The sequence below is a fragment of the Danio rerio genome, chromosome 23 (assembly GCF_052040795.2).
Source record: "Danio rerio strain M-AB ecotype USA chromosome 23, GRCz13ab, whole genome shotgun sequence".
Classification (NCBI taxonomy): Eukaryota; Metazoa; Chordata; class Actinopteri; order Cypriniformes; family Danionidae; genus Danio; species Danio rerio.
The window spans coordinates 45,482,566-45,498,612 of NC_141043.1; the positions used below are offsets into that span (position 1 = coordinate 45,482,566).

Here is a 16,047-nt window from a genome sequence, read left to right on the forward strand (position 1 = left end):
TACTGGGTTGCAGCTGGAAGGGCATCTGTTGTGTAAAACATATGCTGGATAAGTTGGTTGTTCATTCCACTGTGGTGACCCCTGATGAATAAAGGCACTAAGCCAGAAGGGCCAGACCATTTTTTAAATGTGGGCTGGTCAGTTTTTAAACATTTTTTATTTCTTAATATGTATTGTTTTTACATGCAGGCATCTTTTATCTCTTGCAAGAAATGAATATGATGATGATGATGATGATGATGATAATAATTAAAACAATAATAATAATAATAATGATAAATGTTAAAGAGTCCCTATCAGGCCCAGATTGGTTAATCAGGAGGACCAGGAGAATTCCCGGTGAGCCGGTCCGCTTTTTGGCCGCAAGGGCCGGTGTCCCTAACTGCTTGCACTCTCAGCAGTCGCACTTTTTCCATTTATTCATATATTTATTTGACCATAGCTTCACTCTTTTTATTCATTATTTTGCCGCAGCTGCGCTCTTTTTATTTATTTTCTCGCAGCCCCGTGAGCAAAATGCAGCCTGCAGGTAATGATGACGTAACTATCATTTGATCCCAAACAGCGGCACCTTAGTGAATATAATCTGCACAAGACTTTTGGCCAACGGAGAAATTAAAATGGACTGAGTCTGGTTCTCTCAAGGTTTTTTTTCTTCACTCCCATCAGGTGAAGTTTTTTTTTTCCCTCTCCGCTGTCGCCACTGCCTCGCATGGTTCAGGATTGGTAGAGCTACGCATCGATGAATTGGCTCTTCAGTGTTTGAACTCTCAGTAATGATTAAATCACACTGAACTGAGCTAAACTGAACTGAACTGAACTAAAACCTGAACCACACTGTTCCAGTTACTATGACCATTTATGTGAAGCTGCTTTGACACAATCTACATTGTAAAAGCGCTATACAAATAAAGCTGAATTGAATTGAATTTAATTGAATAAGAATTTGAATAATTAATATTAATGAATATTACACCTGATGAATATGAATATTACACTTTTAATGAAAATCAGATGATTCGCTATAATAGTAAATCTGACATAACTTGATCAGAAATCTAAAAATGGGAGAAAAAGATTAAGCCATCAACAGAGAGTAACACTGTGGTTAAAAGAGTCTTGCAGATAACAGTGCAATACTTCTTTTTTTTTATTCCAAACGCAGCAACATAATAGCACCATTGTGGTCCAGTGGTCAACACGATGCATTATGACGTCAGCCACCCAAGTTTGAACCTCTCTTGAGTAATTTATTATTATTTTATTTTATTTTATTTTTCATTTTTAGTGTTGAGACATATAATACTATTTGGGTTACTTATGTAGGTGTACATATATTTTTTTTTTTTTTTTTTTGTGTGTGTGACCAACATTACAAAGGACTGGATATCTATAGAGAATGCAAAGAATATCCTATAAATTCAGATATTGCAGGAAAGAACATTGTGATGTTTTTAAAGAATAGTGTTGGAGATTTAGCTACCCTTTAATCTTCTCATATTCATGAAAAACATTTGAAGCTCTAAAGCAGCTGTTTCCATGAAAAAGACATGAAAGTGTCTTTAGAAACTGAATTGGAAATTACATTATTTTAATATAGTCGTGAACTGAGGTTGGCCAGTCTAAGGCTTGAAACTCCAGGGCTGAAAAGGAGTCCCACTATGGCCCTGGCCCCTATTATGGGTTTTTGAAAATGAGCTTCCATGCAGTGTGTAACAAACACAGCACTAAGTGTATGAAAACATCCAGCTGAGGTTTAAATCTGAAAGTGCAGCATGTTTAAAACTATTGATTCTTTAGCAAAATATTTGCCTCGGAGTTGAATTAAAGGGTTCGGATCTTTTGTTTGATCTTGTCGACGTTGATACGGTACATCTCCAAATATGTACTTACAGTTCTGTTAAAATGTGCACGCGCTTTCACTTCAGACACTAGCGGAGGCACGGGGGATCACAGGACTGATCATGACGCGAACATGATGATCACTGACGGAGATTCAGCTGCAGGCAGGGCCGGAGCAAACTGAACTGGCACTTAAGGCAAAAGATGATCATGCTGTCCCCAAACTGAAAGTGAAAATAAGAGATGGTGGTGTGATTGCACGTACGACAGAGAGAACCGGGGCGGTGGGGGGATTGTTGTGGACGAAAGTGAGATGGCGTCGCGGACGCCCCCCTTTCTATTCTGCCTCCCTAGGTCGCTCTATGGACATGCTGGCCCTGGATGCGGGGAATGAAGGGTTAAAGTTAATTTTCACAACAATCCCACGGTATAGCCAACCTAATGCTTTGTTTGCTCCTGTCATTTTTCAGATATTCGATACAATAACCAACGCTGCAACGCGAGATTTGTCGGCCGTTTATTATTGAAGGAGCAGCAGCGATTAGAGGACTTTGTCAGACTTTGACAGGGACTTTGTCAGTAACTGTTACACTTCATACGGACCAGTTTCTTCATCCTCCGGATCATAACATGTGTCATTAAAATTGTTGCCTCGTTTTGTGTAGTTTGCAAAAATATGTGTTTAATTGCGTGTTGTTACTTGTAATCGCTCAACGGGGCTTGTAATCATGTATCTATTATAGATCAGTGCTTGTACTGTATCTCTCAGCTTAAATCTGAATGGGGCTGTTCACATATCGTGTCCAAAACCACATTAAAAACATAACGTGTGCTTCTTCCTTTACTGATGCATTTCTGAGCTAGTGATCCTCTGCTGTTTGCCTTCGCTATGGCCACCATCACCCGTTCCTACACGAGCGGCGTGTTAAAGTTTGACAAGCAAATAAATTCAGTCGTCAAAAGTGTTTTTTATCAATAAAGGAACATTACTAAGTTCAAGCCTTTTCTGTCTTTTAAAGAGTTGGAAAGCATCATCAATGCTTTTATTATGTCCAGATTGGACTACTGCAACTCTTTGTATTCAGGAGTTTCGCAGACTTCAATTGTCTGCAGTTGGTTCAAAATGCAGCTGCTAGGCTTTTAACTGGGACAAAAAGAAATTCTAGGATCTCACCAGTTTTATCATCTCTTCACTGGTTCCCAGTCCAATTTAGGATTCAATACAAGTTATTGCTACTTGTTTTTAAAGCTTTGTAGGGTCTGGCACCTACTTACATCAGTGAGCTTCTTCATTGGCATACTTCATTGAAGCCAATCAGGTCGGAAAACAAGTTTCAGCTATTTGTTCCCAAAACACGGTTGAAATCAAGAGGTGACAGATCTTTTTCCTTCACTTTCTGTGGAATAGTCTGCCTTTACCTATTAGGTCATGCTCTTCCCTTGGTGCTTTTAAGTCTCTACATCATAACTTTTCCATCTAGATGGATGGGGCAACCATTACTGCATCCAAAATGGTGAAAAGCCTTGGAGTAACGATTGATGACCAACTAAACTTCTCTGATCACATTTCTAGAACTGCTCGATCTTGCAGATTTGCACTCTCTACTAGCCGGGCTTCCAGCTAACTCTATCAAACCTCTTCAGCTGCTTCAGAACGCAGCAGCACGAGTGGTCTTAAAGAACCTAAAAGAGCACATGTCACTCCGCTACCCATCCGTTTGCACTGGCTGCCAGTTGCTGCTTGCAAAAAATTCAAAGCTCTGATGTTTGCTTACAAAGCGACCTCTGGCTTTGCTCCTTATCTGCTCTCACTTCTGCAGATTTATGTGCCCTCCAGAAACTTGTAAAATGAACGTCGCCTCGTGGTTCAATCCCAAAGAGGGAAGAAATCACTTTCCCGAATTGTCGCATTCAATCTGCCCAGTTGGTGGAATGAACTCCCTAACTGCATCAGAACGGCAGAGTCACTCGCTGTCTTCAAGAAACCACTAAAAACTCAACTATTTAGTCTCCACTTCCCTTCCTAATCTGCAATTGCCTCTCTGGCTCCGCCGCTAAATGTACTACAGAAAATAAAAATACTAATGTTTTACTTCTTACACTTTACACACCTGAAACTTGCCTACAGCACTTTTTGATTGTTGCTCTTATAGTTGTGTAAATTGCTTCCTTGTCTTCATTTGTAAGTCGCTTTGGATAAAAGCATCTGCTAAATGACTAAATGTGAATGTAAATGCCTGATTTTAAAAAATCACCTTCTGTCTCTTGCTTTTTGATTGCAATTAAATAATTTTAATCTGTTTTAGATACTTTGCTTATATATCAACATATGTTGTTTTTTAAAATGTGCACTATAAATAAAGCAAACAAACTTAGGTAGAGGCACAAAGAATGACAGAAGATTGTTTTCGTTCCAGTCACATACAGCACATTGAATCTTTGAATACTTGATTACAAATGGTACTGCTTATATTATTTTACCAATATAAGCAGTAAATGTGCGTGTTCGTGTGGTAATGTGGGCTGGTGTGGCTACAGTACCAGGGCTGAATTTTTCCCCCAGTCAGCCCTTGGACTAAGCCGACGGAAAATGAGTGAATGAAAAATGTTCTGAAACTGCTGACATGACGAGAACTGGCATACCTTTCTTCTGTGAAAACATCTCAAATCTATAGTAGAGCAGCAAGCATCTAAACCAATTGCAAATTTTCTTCGCTTCATCAATCAAGATGCAATTAAATAAACGGTTCACACTAAAGTCTAAAAGTAAAAGTAAAGTAAGAACTTCTGTCATCATTTAATCACCATTTACTTGTTACAAACAAGAGTGTCTTTCTTCTGTTGAACACAATAGAAGGTAATTTGAAGTATGCTGACAACCGATAAGCATAGACTTCCATAGTACTTGTTTTTCCTATACCGTGAATGTCAATCGTTAGCGGTTTTCAGCATTCTTCAAATTATCTTCTTTTGTCTTTAACAGATAAAAGAATCTCATAATGGTGTGGAGCCACTAAGGATGAGCAATTTGTGAGTACTACTTTATTTGTGGGTGAACTGTCCCTTTTTTAATATGGTCCGGCAAGTGCACAGCACAGTGTTTGCGGGTCTGTAGAGGAAATTAATCTTTGAATTATTAAAGGTGAAAAAGCTTCTGTGAAGTCATTGTTGAAGTATGCTGTGTGTATGAAAACTTCAGGCACTCGCTGACATTTCTCTTGAGCAGATCAAGCTGTGAGAGGATAAAATACTGTCTCTGCTGGAAAATACAAAGGTTAGCATGTCATAAAGTGTTCATTCAGACTATCATTAAATGTGCTGTATGTTTTGACTCTTCTAAAGCATAAAAATATCATAATATGTTTGCAGATATTTTAGAAGTGAACAATCTTGTTTTGAAAAATAATGCTGAAGTCAAAATTCTACTTTGAAAATGTGCATTACATACCAGAACGGCTGTCTTTCTTTTGGTCATTTAACCCTCCCAAAGCCAGTTTAGCCAATTATATTTCAGCACCCTGGGTGTCACCGACTCGGCCCCAGTCATTCCCCTCGCTGGCCAGCAGAGGCCGCCATCCCCGGACTTCTAAGCATTACATCATCCACCTAAACTGATTGTGCACACACCTGAACTGAATTCCGTTAACGACCCACGCTCCCTATATAAGCCACACTCAAACACCAGCTCATTGCGAAGTCTTGTTCAGCCACGGCCAACATTTCTGAGCGTTATTCCCTGCCTGATCTCCTGTGCATAACCCCAGACTGTTTCTGACTCTGAGTTGCCTTCTGCCTGCCCACAACCCACACTTGTTATACGGACTCTGAACCACGCTGCCTGCCCACGACCCACGCTTGTTATACGGACTCTGAACCACGCCGCCTGCCACTGATCCATGCCTGGTAAATCACTCTGTGTCTGTCAGCCGCCAGCCTCACGATCTATATTGAATGCTGTTGATGTGAGTTCGCACTTTAGTGTGTGTTGTATGTTTGTGATTGTACTGTGTCTATTAAATACTGCAAAATGGATCCCTCCATGTCAGTCTCCTCGTTACACCGGGTTGCCTTGGTGGAAAACAGCGTATTTAATTAATTAATTCAGGAAGGCTATTAAAGTATTTGTTTGCGATTTTTGAAATGCGACCTCCGGTGGATAGTAGCAGACTCCGAAATGAGATGCAGATTCAGAGTTCCACATGAGGTGGTTAGTAGTTAACAAATAATAAAAATATTCAGCCTGATCTCATGAGGAAACGTACATAGTTGACGTTTTGTCAGTTTAGTGGCTAATTCATATAAGTTTAGTTGTACGAAAATGTACGATTTAAAAATGGAGGCGTGGCACCTAACCCCACCCCTAACCCTAACTGTCAGTGGGTGATGAGCAAATCGTACTAAATTGTACAAATTAGATCGTACAAATTCATACGAATTAGCTACTAGATCAAAAAGTTACGAATTGCCGTGAGATTGCGTTGAAATATTGTGAACATAAACATTAGGTGAGCAGGTTACTATGTAACCCCGTGTCCTAACAACACGCTATGTGACAAGATTTGCAGTGATATGCAATTGGGCTGTTTGCAACAGAAGAAACACGACAGAATTTAAATACAGTTCAGAAACACAGAATAGTGTACTTACTGCACTCCATCGAAATGGTTAGGCTTTATGACATGGTGCGTTATCCTGCTGGAAGTAGCCACCAGAAGATGTGTACACTGTGGTCATAAAGAGATAGACATGGTCAGCAACAATACTCGGGTATGCTGTGGTGACACGATGCTCAATTGATACTACTGGGCCCAAAGTGTGCCAAGAAAATATCCCCACACCATTACACCACCACCAGCCTCACTTATTGATACAAAGCAGGATGAATCCATGCTTTCATGCTCTTGAGCCAAATTCTGACCCTACCATCTGAATGTTGCAGCAGAAATCGAGACTCATCAGACCAGGCATTGTTTTTTCAATCTCCAATTGTCCAATTTTGGTGAGCCTGTTTGAATTGTAGCCTCAGTTTCCTGTTCTTAGCTGACAGGAGTGGCACCCGGTTTGATTTTCTGCTGCTGTAGCGCATCCGCTTCAAGCTGGATCAGCTGGAACCAGTCCGGCCATTCTCCTCTGACCGCCTGCATCAACAAGGCATTTGCGCCCACAGAACTGCCGCTCTCTGGATATTTTCTCTTTTTCAGACTATTCTCTGTAACCCTAGATGGTTATGCGTGAAAATTCCAGTAGATCAGCAGTTTCTGAAATACCCAGCCCATCTGGCACCAACAACCATGCCACATTCAAAGTCACTTAAATCCCCTTTCTTCCCCATTCTGCTGCTCTGTTTGAACTGCAGCAGATCGTCTTGATCATGTCTACATGCATTGAGTTGCTGCCGTGTGATTGGCTGATTAGCAATTTGAGTTAACAAGCAGTTGGTGTACCTAATGCCTAGTTCAGACTGCGTGATTTTAGCCCCGATTTTGGCTCGCCGACAGGTTTTGAGAAATCGCCGACAAATGCCTGAAATCAGGCAAATCGCTGCTCGTGCACGTGAGTGACAATCACACAGTATGAATGATCAAAGACGCGATCTGAGAGAATCGCCGATGAGTCGCCGATGCCTGTGAGATATTTGGCGTGCTAAATATCTGGAGCTGTCGGCGATTCAAATCATGCCGTGTGAATTGAGTTTTGACAGAAAATAACATCAGCGATCGCCTACAGCCAATGAGAGAGCAGCTTTCACTTGTGTGTGCGTGTGTGTATACCTGCTGCAGGCCAGCGGGAGGCTGGGGGAGAAGTTAGAAGCGTTCTTTTTCGGTTTATTTGGACCCACGAAATGGAGGAAAAACTAGTGGAGGTTTGACAGGACTCAGGAGCAACCGTGTCTGTTTGACGTTTCATACAGAAAGAAATTAGTTTATTATCAACTTAAGTTGAGGAGAAATGGCTAATTCCCTTTAAACCCAGGTGAGCAAACATGTACATGTTCTACCCCATTAAAGGCTTCTTTCTCATTATGTAGTTAATAACAAAAGATATACTACATGTTTTTGGCTGTGAGACGTAGTTTGGACGAAGTTGTCGGCGATTCTCCCTATAGTAAAGTCATGCAATGTGAATGTACATGTCGCCGAACCATCTTGCAGTGTAAACAAAGCAGCGACGAAACGCTAGCCCAGATAGTCAAGCAGTGTGAAAACATCTGTGACACGACTAGTTTTAAAAATCATGCAGTCTGAACTTGGCATAATAAAGTGGCCGGTGAGTGAATATTTTACATTAAATATATATTTAATGATGTAGATATATTGTTTGTAGTTTGTAAAAAAAAAAGCTTGGGCAATGCTATAAAACAAATTCATGTCAATAAGCAAATCGAGAAATAAGAAAGAGACAGTATTTTATTCATCTATTTCTATTTTTTATTAAATATATTAGTCTTTTTCTTATCTATGTATTTTAGTCAGTGTATTTAATAAGTCATTACAATAAGGCTCTTTGAATAAAAATATTTTGTGTGAGAGAGAGAGAGAGAGAGAGAGAGAGAGAGAGAGAGAGAGGGAGAGAGCATAAAGCTCTGCGCTTCTCGCATCCATTCACATGACCGCGCGTCTCCGCCGGTCTCGCATCAGCGTGTGTTTGTCATCCTCTTCAGACCGGAGAAACTCTCCGCGCGCTGTAAACGAAGCTCTGTATGATGCGAATGGGGCTCTGCGGGCTTTAAAAGGTGGCGGTCGAGGGTTCGACTCTCGTCAGCATGAGCTCGGACTGCGCGGGGTATCAAAACACGGACAACGTGTTTGTGAGCGGGTTCACGTGCCCGAAGCCGGACAGCGACGTGCGCGCGATTTTCTGCTGCGGGTTCAATGATGTCAAATACTGCTGTGACGATCCCAACAGCTTCTTTCCCTATGATTATGGATACATGTGGTGGCTCAGGTAAGACAGAGAGTTTTTATGTGTGTGTGAGTAATATGTTTTATGCTAGTGCTGTTTTCGATATTACAGTTTATGGCTAGTTGTTAGGACAGGAACAACTTTTTGGAAAAAGTAGATTTGATACGACTGAGAAAGTTTCTGAAACTTTTTCTTCATAAATAACTAATATTTTGACTGAGCAAAAAATTGACCAGACTATATGGTAAAGTTGTAGTAACTTATTATCATGACATCATGTAAAATGTACATTTGACAGGACTTAAAACGTTTAATTAGAAAGGACTTAATTTGAAGGACGCTGTTTTTCTATATTTTTATTAGAATTTTTTTTTTTTTTTTTAGTACTTCGAGTGTCTTGTACCAAAATATCAACAAAAAGGAAGCGTTCACTTATAATGTTGGTATCAAAACGTGTATTTTGCTTATCTTAATGCGTGTTGTCTAGAAATACAACAATATTAATGTTTTTCTTATGAAAGTTGACCATGGTTTCAGTATGGTAAAGGTGTGAGTCTATTTTCATGGCTAGCATGATAGATTTGAGTAGATTTGACAGCACTGAGAAAGTTTCTGACACTATCTTTCATGGGTAACTGTAATACTTTTATAGACAAAAGGTGAATTTTGCTCATCTTTAAGCTTGTTATCTAGAAATACAACATTATTATTATTTTTCCTAATGAAAATTGACTATGGTTTTAATATGGTAAAGGTGTATACTGAAAAAAGTGTTGCATGCAGAACTGTTGCAAACAATTTATTTGTGTTGAATTAAAAAAAATGGCATTTAATAATGGTCAACTTAATTTGTTTGTTTAAATTCAACCCAAATAAATTGTTTACAACCACTTAACGTAAAAAAAAAAGAGTAAATCCAAGGAATCATCTTTAAATAATTTAGTAGCCTATCTATCATCAAAATAGTAGATTTGACTGCACTGAGAAAGTTTCTGACACTTTTTTTATGGATAACTGTAAAATATTGACATAAATATGGTTAATTTGGTTCCTTTTTGTGCTTTTCAGATGTCTTTTACCAAAATAATCACAAAAAGTGAGCATTCACTCAAATATGTTGGTACAAAACATGTATTTTGCCCATCCTAATGCGTGTTGTCTAGAAGTAAAACATCATTTTCGATTATGAACATTGACCATGGTTTCAGTATGGTAAAGGTGTGAGTCTATTATCATGGCTAGCATAATAAATTTGAGTAGATTTGACCGCACTGAGAAAGTTTCTGACATCTTTCATGGGTAACTGTAATACTTTTATAGAAAATATAGTGATTTTACTACTTTTTTTGTCCTCTTTTGGATGTCTTTTACCTAAATAACCACAAAAAGGGAGCGCTTACTCAAAATATGTTTGTACAAAACGTGAATTTTGCTCATCTTTATGAGTGTTGTCTAGAAATACAACATTATTATTATTCTTCCTTATGAAGATTGACTGGTTTTAATATGGAAAAGGTGCAGTAGCCTATCTATCATCAAAATAGTAAATTTGAACGCACTGAGAAAGTTTCTGACACTTTTTTTTATGGATAACTGTAAAATATTGACATAAATATGGTTATTTTGGTTCCTTTTTGTGCTTTTTCAGATGTCTTTTACCAAAATAATCACAAAAAGTGAGCATTCACTCAAAATATAGTTGTACACACAATGTGTATTTTGCTTATCTTCATGCTTGTTATTAGAAATTCTGATGTGTTTATCACTTTATTAAAATTAGTCATGGTTTTGTTGTAGTTAAGGTGTATTATCCTTTATATTATTAAAAAATTAGATTTGACAGGGCCGAGAAAGTTTCTAACAGTTTTTTCATGGGTAACTTTAATATTTTGATTGAAATGTGGTTATTTTCCTACTTTTTTTTGTTCTTCTTTGGATGTCTTTTCCCAAAATATCAACAAAAAGTGAGTGTTCACTTAAAATTTGTTGATACAAAATGTGTTTTTTGCTCATCTTTAAGTGTGTTATCTAGAAATATAACATTATTATTATTTTTCCTTATGAAAATTGACTATGGTTTTAATATGGTAAAGGTGTATACTGAAAAAAGTGTTGCATCCAGTACTGTTGCAACCAATTTATTTGTGTTGAATTTAAATAAATTACATTTAATAATGGTCAACTTAATTTGTTTGTTTAAATTCAACCCAAATAAATTGTTTACAACCACCTAACGTTAAAATTTTTTAGTAAATCCAAGGAATCCTCTTTGAAAAATTTAGTAGCCTATCTATCATCAAAATAGTAGATTTGACTGCACTGAGAAAGTTTCTGACACTTTTTTTTATGGATAACTGTTAAATATTGACATAAATATGGTTATTTTGGTTCCTTTTTGTGCTTTTCAGATGTCTTTTACCAAAATAATCACAAAAAGTGAGCATTCACTCAAAATATGGTTGTACACAATGTGTATTTGGCTTATCTTCATGCTTGTTATCTAGAAATTCTGATGTGTTTATCACTTTATTAAAATTAGTCATGGGTTTGTTGTAGTTCAGGTGTATTATCCTGTATATCATTAAAAATTTTGATTTGGCAGGGCCGAGAAAGTTTCTAACTCTTTTTTTTCCATGGGTAAATGTTATATTTTGATAGAAATGTGGTTATTTTACTACTTTTTTGTTCTCTTTATGATGTCTTTTCCCAAAATATCAACAAAAATTGAGTGTTCACTCAAAATTTGTTGATACAAAATGTGTATTTTGCTTATGTTAATGCTTGTAGTCTAGAAATACAATTGTGCTTATTATTTTCCCTTATGAAAATTGGTCAAGGTTTCATTATAGTAAAGGTTTAGTATCACAATTCCAAGTGTGCCACAGAAGCTTGCAGTGTACATAAAGTGACAAGTGACAACACAAAATGAATATGAAAAAAAAGTTGATAAACATTAAATAAGGATGCAGTTAGTCAAAAAGATCTGGATGTTGAATTGTATGTACAAATTTGTAAATATACATGTTAGAAGGTGCTACATATGCTTATGAGAAATTATTGCATTGTATATTGTTTTAAGATGCTGTGTACAAGTGCATATGAGAAAGTATTACACGTTTATTGCACAGTAGTGAATATTTAACTGTTCATGAGATAGATGGCTTGAGGAAAGAAACTTTTATAGTAAAGGATACTGTTTATCTATCATGAAAAAAAAGTAGATTTGAAAGGACTGAAAAAGTTTGATACTTTTTTTTCAGTGATAACTGTAATGTATTGATAAATAAATAGTTATTTTGTACATTTGTTCTCTTTTGGATGCCTTTTACCAAAATAACCACAAAAATAAGCATTCACTCAAAATATGTTGGTACAAAACATGTATTTTCAGCCTGATCTCACCAAAAAACGTAAGTATTTTACGTTTTGCCAGTTTAGTGGCTAATTCGTACGAATTCGTATGTTTTGGTTGTATATGCGCTCAAATTTTTATTTATGCGCCCTAAAAATATATTTGGAAGCATTTGGGCTAGTGATTACATTGTTGCCGTTCGACCTGTTTTCACTGCAAAATCCTCACCCCATGCGTGGATTTAGGAGAAGCAGAATGCATCTTTGCACCTAAAAACGCCAAACGCGTTGACAGAAACTCTTATTTATTTTATTTCGGCTAGAATAAAAGCAGTTTTTAATTTTTTAAACACCATTTCAGGGTCAAAATTATTAGCCCTTTTAAGCTATATTTTTTTCGATAGTCTACAGAACAAACCATCATTATACAATAACGTTTACTGTGAATTACCATCAGACTTTTTTTTTTTTTTTTAACTGGTTATTTTCCTTTTTCAGAGAGTATGTAAACTTCTGTTTTCAACTGTACTCTCCCTCAAGTGGACATTAGTGAGGTTCATTTCGTCTGTCGTACACAAAAGAAGATATTTTGAAGACTGCTGCAAACCTGTTACTATTGACTTCCATAGTAAGAAAAACAAATACTATGGAAGTCAACGTTTGCAGGTTTGCAGCTTTCCTCATAATATCTTCTGTGTTCAACAGAAGAAAGAAACTCAAACCAGTTTGGAAGAAGCACAGGGTGAGTACTTGATGACAGAATCTTAATTATTGGGTGAACTGTCCCTTTAAACCCCACAGCGTATTTGAAATTGGACATTGAAGTCTTTGCGCCTCAGGGCTAACATGTTTAATGGCTTCATAGATTAATCAAAGAAGGGGTCAAAGGGCATTGCTGAAGAAATGTAATATAAAAATCTAAACCGAGCCCTTTAAAGTGAGTTAAATGCAAACATAAAGAAAACAGAAAATCAACAATCATGCAGTGAAACAATCAGGATTGTTTGTTGATGGGTTTTAGATTAGTAATTAGAACAGTAATTTATTCGTTATTGATTATCTGATCTCATTAACAACAGCAAATAGCTTTTCAGGCTCAATTTAATGCGCACGTGAAGAGAAATGTTGTCAAAACATGCCGTCTGCTTTACGATATTACCATCAGGGCTTTGACTGAGAGATCAAAATCCCATTAAATAACCAATTTATGCAGATTGCACTCATCTAGACCATCATATGTAATTAGACGATGCAAACACATATTCAAAAACTGCATAGTATTGTAAATCGGTTATTAAATTGTTGCAATAACTATAACACTGTATGTCAATAGTTGTGCATTCGCATAAATCATTCATTTTTGTGGATGAAATTAACTTCTGTGCTTGATTGGGAATTCATGCAAAGTATAACACCTGGGTTTTAAGTGGTAAAACATCTTTCTTCTTTTAATCACAACCATTGGAGTATTTAAAGGCTGCTCTTTTTGGTCTTGAGACTTACTGAAATTATGCCAGCCCAGGCTCATTGCGGATATGTACAAAGGTCTACTGTACATTTCTGGAGACGGAGATACGGGAGCTAGAGGTGTGAACCTACATTGGTCTCACAGTTCTTTTCGGTTACGATTATCATGCCATCGATTCAGTTCAATTCAATATCTTGGTGCATCTCGCTGCTTTGACGATGCTTTCCATAAACAATTTTTATATTTTATATTTTTATATTTATATTTTACTTCACAACACAAGAATTCTTGTATTAAAATGTATCATTTATAAATACATTTTATATGTATTTGTAATACAGTCTTGTCCTTTAATACAAGCAGTCATACAGTTGAAGTCAGAATTATTAGCGCCCCTGTTTATTTTTTTCCCCAATTTCTGTTTAATGGAGGGAATATTGTTTCAGCACATTTCTAAACATAATAGTTTTAGAAACCTATTTCTAATAACTGATTTATTTCATCTTTGTCATGATGACAGTAAATAATAATTGACTAGATATTTTCAAGACACTTCCATACAGCTTAAAGTGACATTTAAAGGCTTAACCAGGTTTATTAGGTTAACTAGGCAGGTTAGGGTAATTAGGCAAGTTATTTTATAATGATGGTTTGTTCTGTAGACTATCGGGAAAAAAAATACCTTAAAGAGGCTAATAATTTTGTCCCAGAAATGTTTTTTAAAAAATTAAAAACTGCTTTTATTCTAGCCAAATTCAAACAAATAAGACTTTCTCCAGAGGAAAAAAAAATATTGTCAGACATACTGTGAAGATGTCCTTGCTCTGTTAAACATCCTTTGGGAAATATTAAAAAATAAATAAATAAATAAAAGAGGGGCTAATAATTCTGACTTCAACTGTATATGTACTGTACCTTTAATTTTACCTGCTTAAAGAAAACACTCAAACAAACCTCAAGTACATGCACAGAACAACGTTAGCATTTAAAGCAAATAAACAAAAGTAAATACTATCCCACTTTTTGAGCAAGCGAGTTGCTAAATGCCTACTGGTCATGCGCTGAACAGAAAGGGCTGTGATTGGCTCTAACGCACTGTTTGCTGATAAGTGACACTGATAAACGTACTATGAAAAAGAGAGAAGAGAAAACTTGCTCTACAATCACACTCGAATTTGAATCCACAAGTATCGCTGTAACAGGGCCATAGAGGGAGAGAGAGATGGAGTTTTCTCTACAGCAGTGAATTAGGGGCTTCTGCTGTAATTTCAGCATCAGTATAAGGCTGTCCAGCAATCACATGCAGTGATTTATGCAGAGTTTCTGCATGTTAATTACTCTCGCTCGCCTCTGTTGCCATAGTATTTTACCGCAACATAGCACATATGAGATTAAAGACGTCAGTACACAATAACCAGTTAGGATTTATTACTGAACCAGTACACTGAAGAAACAATTAATTTTGACACCCCTAAGTTTGCATCGCAAACTTGTATGCTTACAACTACACCACTGGAGCTGTAGTTAGAAACATAGTTCCTGCTATGTTCTATTCCCAGTTATCCCTCCTATGCCCTATTTATTTACAACATTTAAACATTTAAACTTGGAATTATTTAAAAAAAAAACAGCATTGAAGCCATCTCTGTTAGGTGTAATTTGCTTTCAAATTATTTTTACAGTTCAGTTTTAGTGATCTTCATGTTTACAATTGTGCTCCCTTCGCAGTGCGCTTTAATAACATTAATGTCATTTTGAACACAGCCAAGTGGAATTTATGTTACGTCTCCAAAGCTAGTATATATGTTTTTAGGTTATTTATTAAGAAATGTAGCCTACTGTATATGACACGGGCCTGTAGGTTAGAACATTTCTGTAGTGGTTTTCATTAGTCAGATTGTAAAGTAGACTTATAAAAAATAAAAATAAACAATTTCCTACTTATTAATAATAATATTAGTCATCATCATCATCATTATTATTATTAATAATATTATTATTAAAGTGAGATTTTTTTATTTCCCAATGAATAATAAATATTTATTTTAATTTCTTAATAAATAGCCTCATTATTTATTTTTTTATTTAAATGATTTAAATGATATTGGAATTTGTGGTAGCTTTTGTGTAAGTGATTTTATGTTTTAGAATAGAATATGTAAAGTTCTCAATAATGTTTGCAAAGCAAACACAGGCCCTATATGTTATATTTCAATTTAATATGGAGCACGAGTGCATGTTTTTACCAAAACTATAATAGATTTTTTTTTAATGCTTGTGTGTGTAAAACAACATAATTTACACAAATAAATTATAAGGTTCTTCTCTAAAGAAGTTTAGAGCATCATTATGGGTGTTTTACGTTATAACTATTGTGGTTCAAATATTGGATCTGCGACAGAGAAACTACAGAATTTGGGAAACACTCTTCACTACATTGTTTCTTTCCCGAATGATGCACTGTACTGTGATAGTTCAGGAGC

General features: G+C 36.4%; 1 protein-coding gene across 15 annotated transcripts in view; it reads left to right on the forward strand.

The window, feature by feature from the left end:
• shisal2a (shisa like 2A) overlaps window positions 1–16,047 on the forward strand; it is a 211,063-nt gene that overhangs the window by 133,964 nt on the left and 61,052 nt on the right. For 3 of the 15 annotated variants that reach the window (XR_015524006.1, XR_015524007.1, XM_087307816.1), the window contains exon 1: window positions 8,447–8,787. The exons of the other annotated variants lie outside the window; for them this stretch is intronic. Coding sequence is in view for 1 of the 3 variants with exons in the window: in XM_087307816.1 (XP_087163942.1) it covers window positions 8,606–8,787 (182 nt within the window). In the remaining 2 variants the exon portion in view is untranslated. Of the gene's footprint in view, window positions 1–8,446; window positions 8,788–16,047 lie in introns of those variants that run through there. 15 annotated transcript variants of the gene reach the window in all.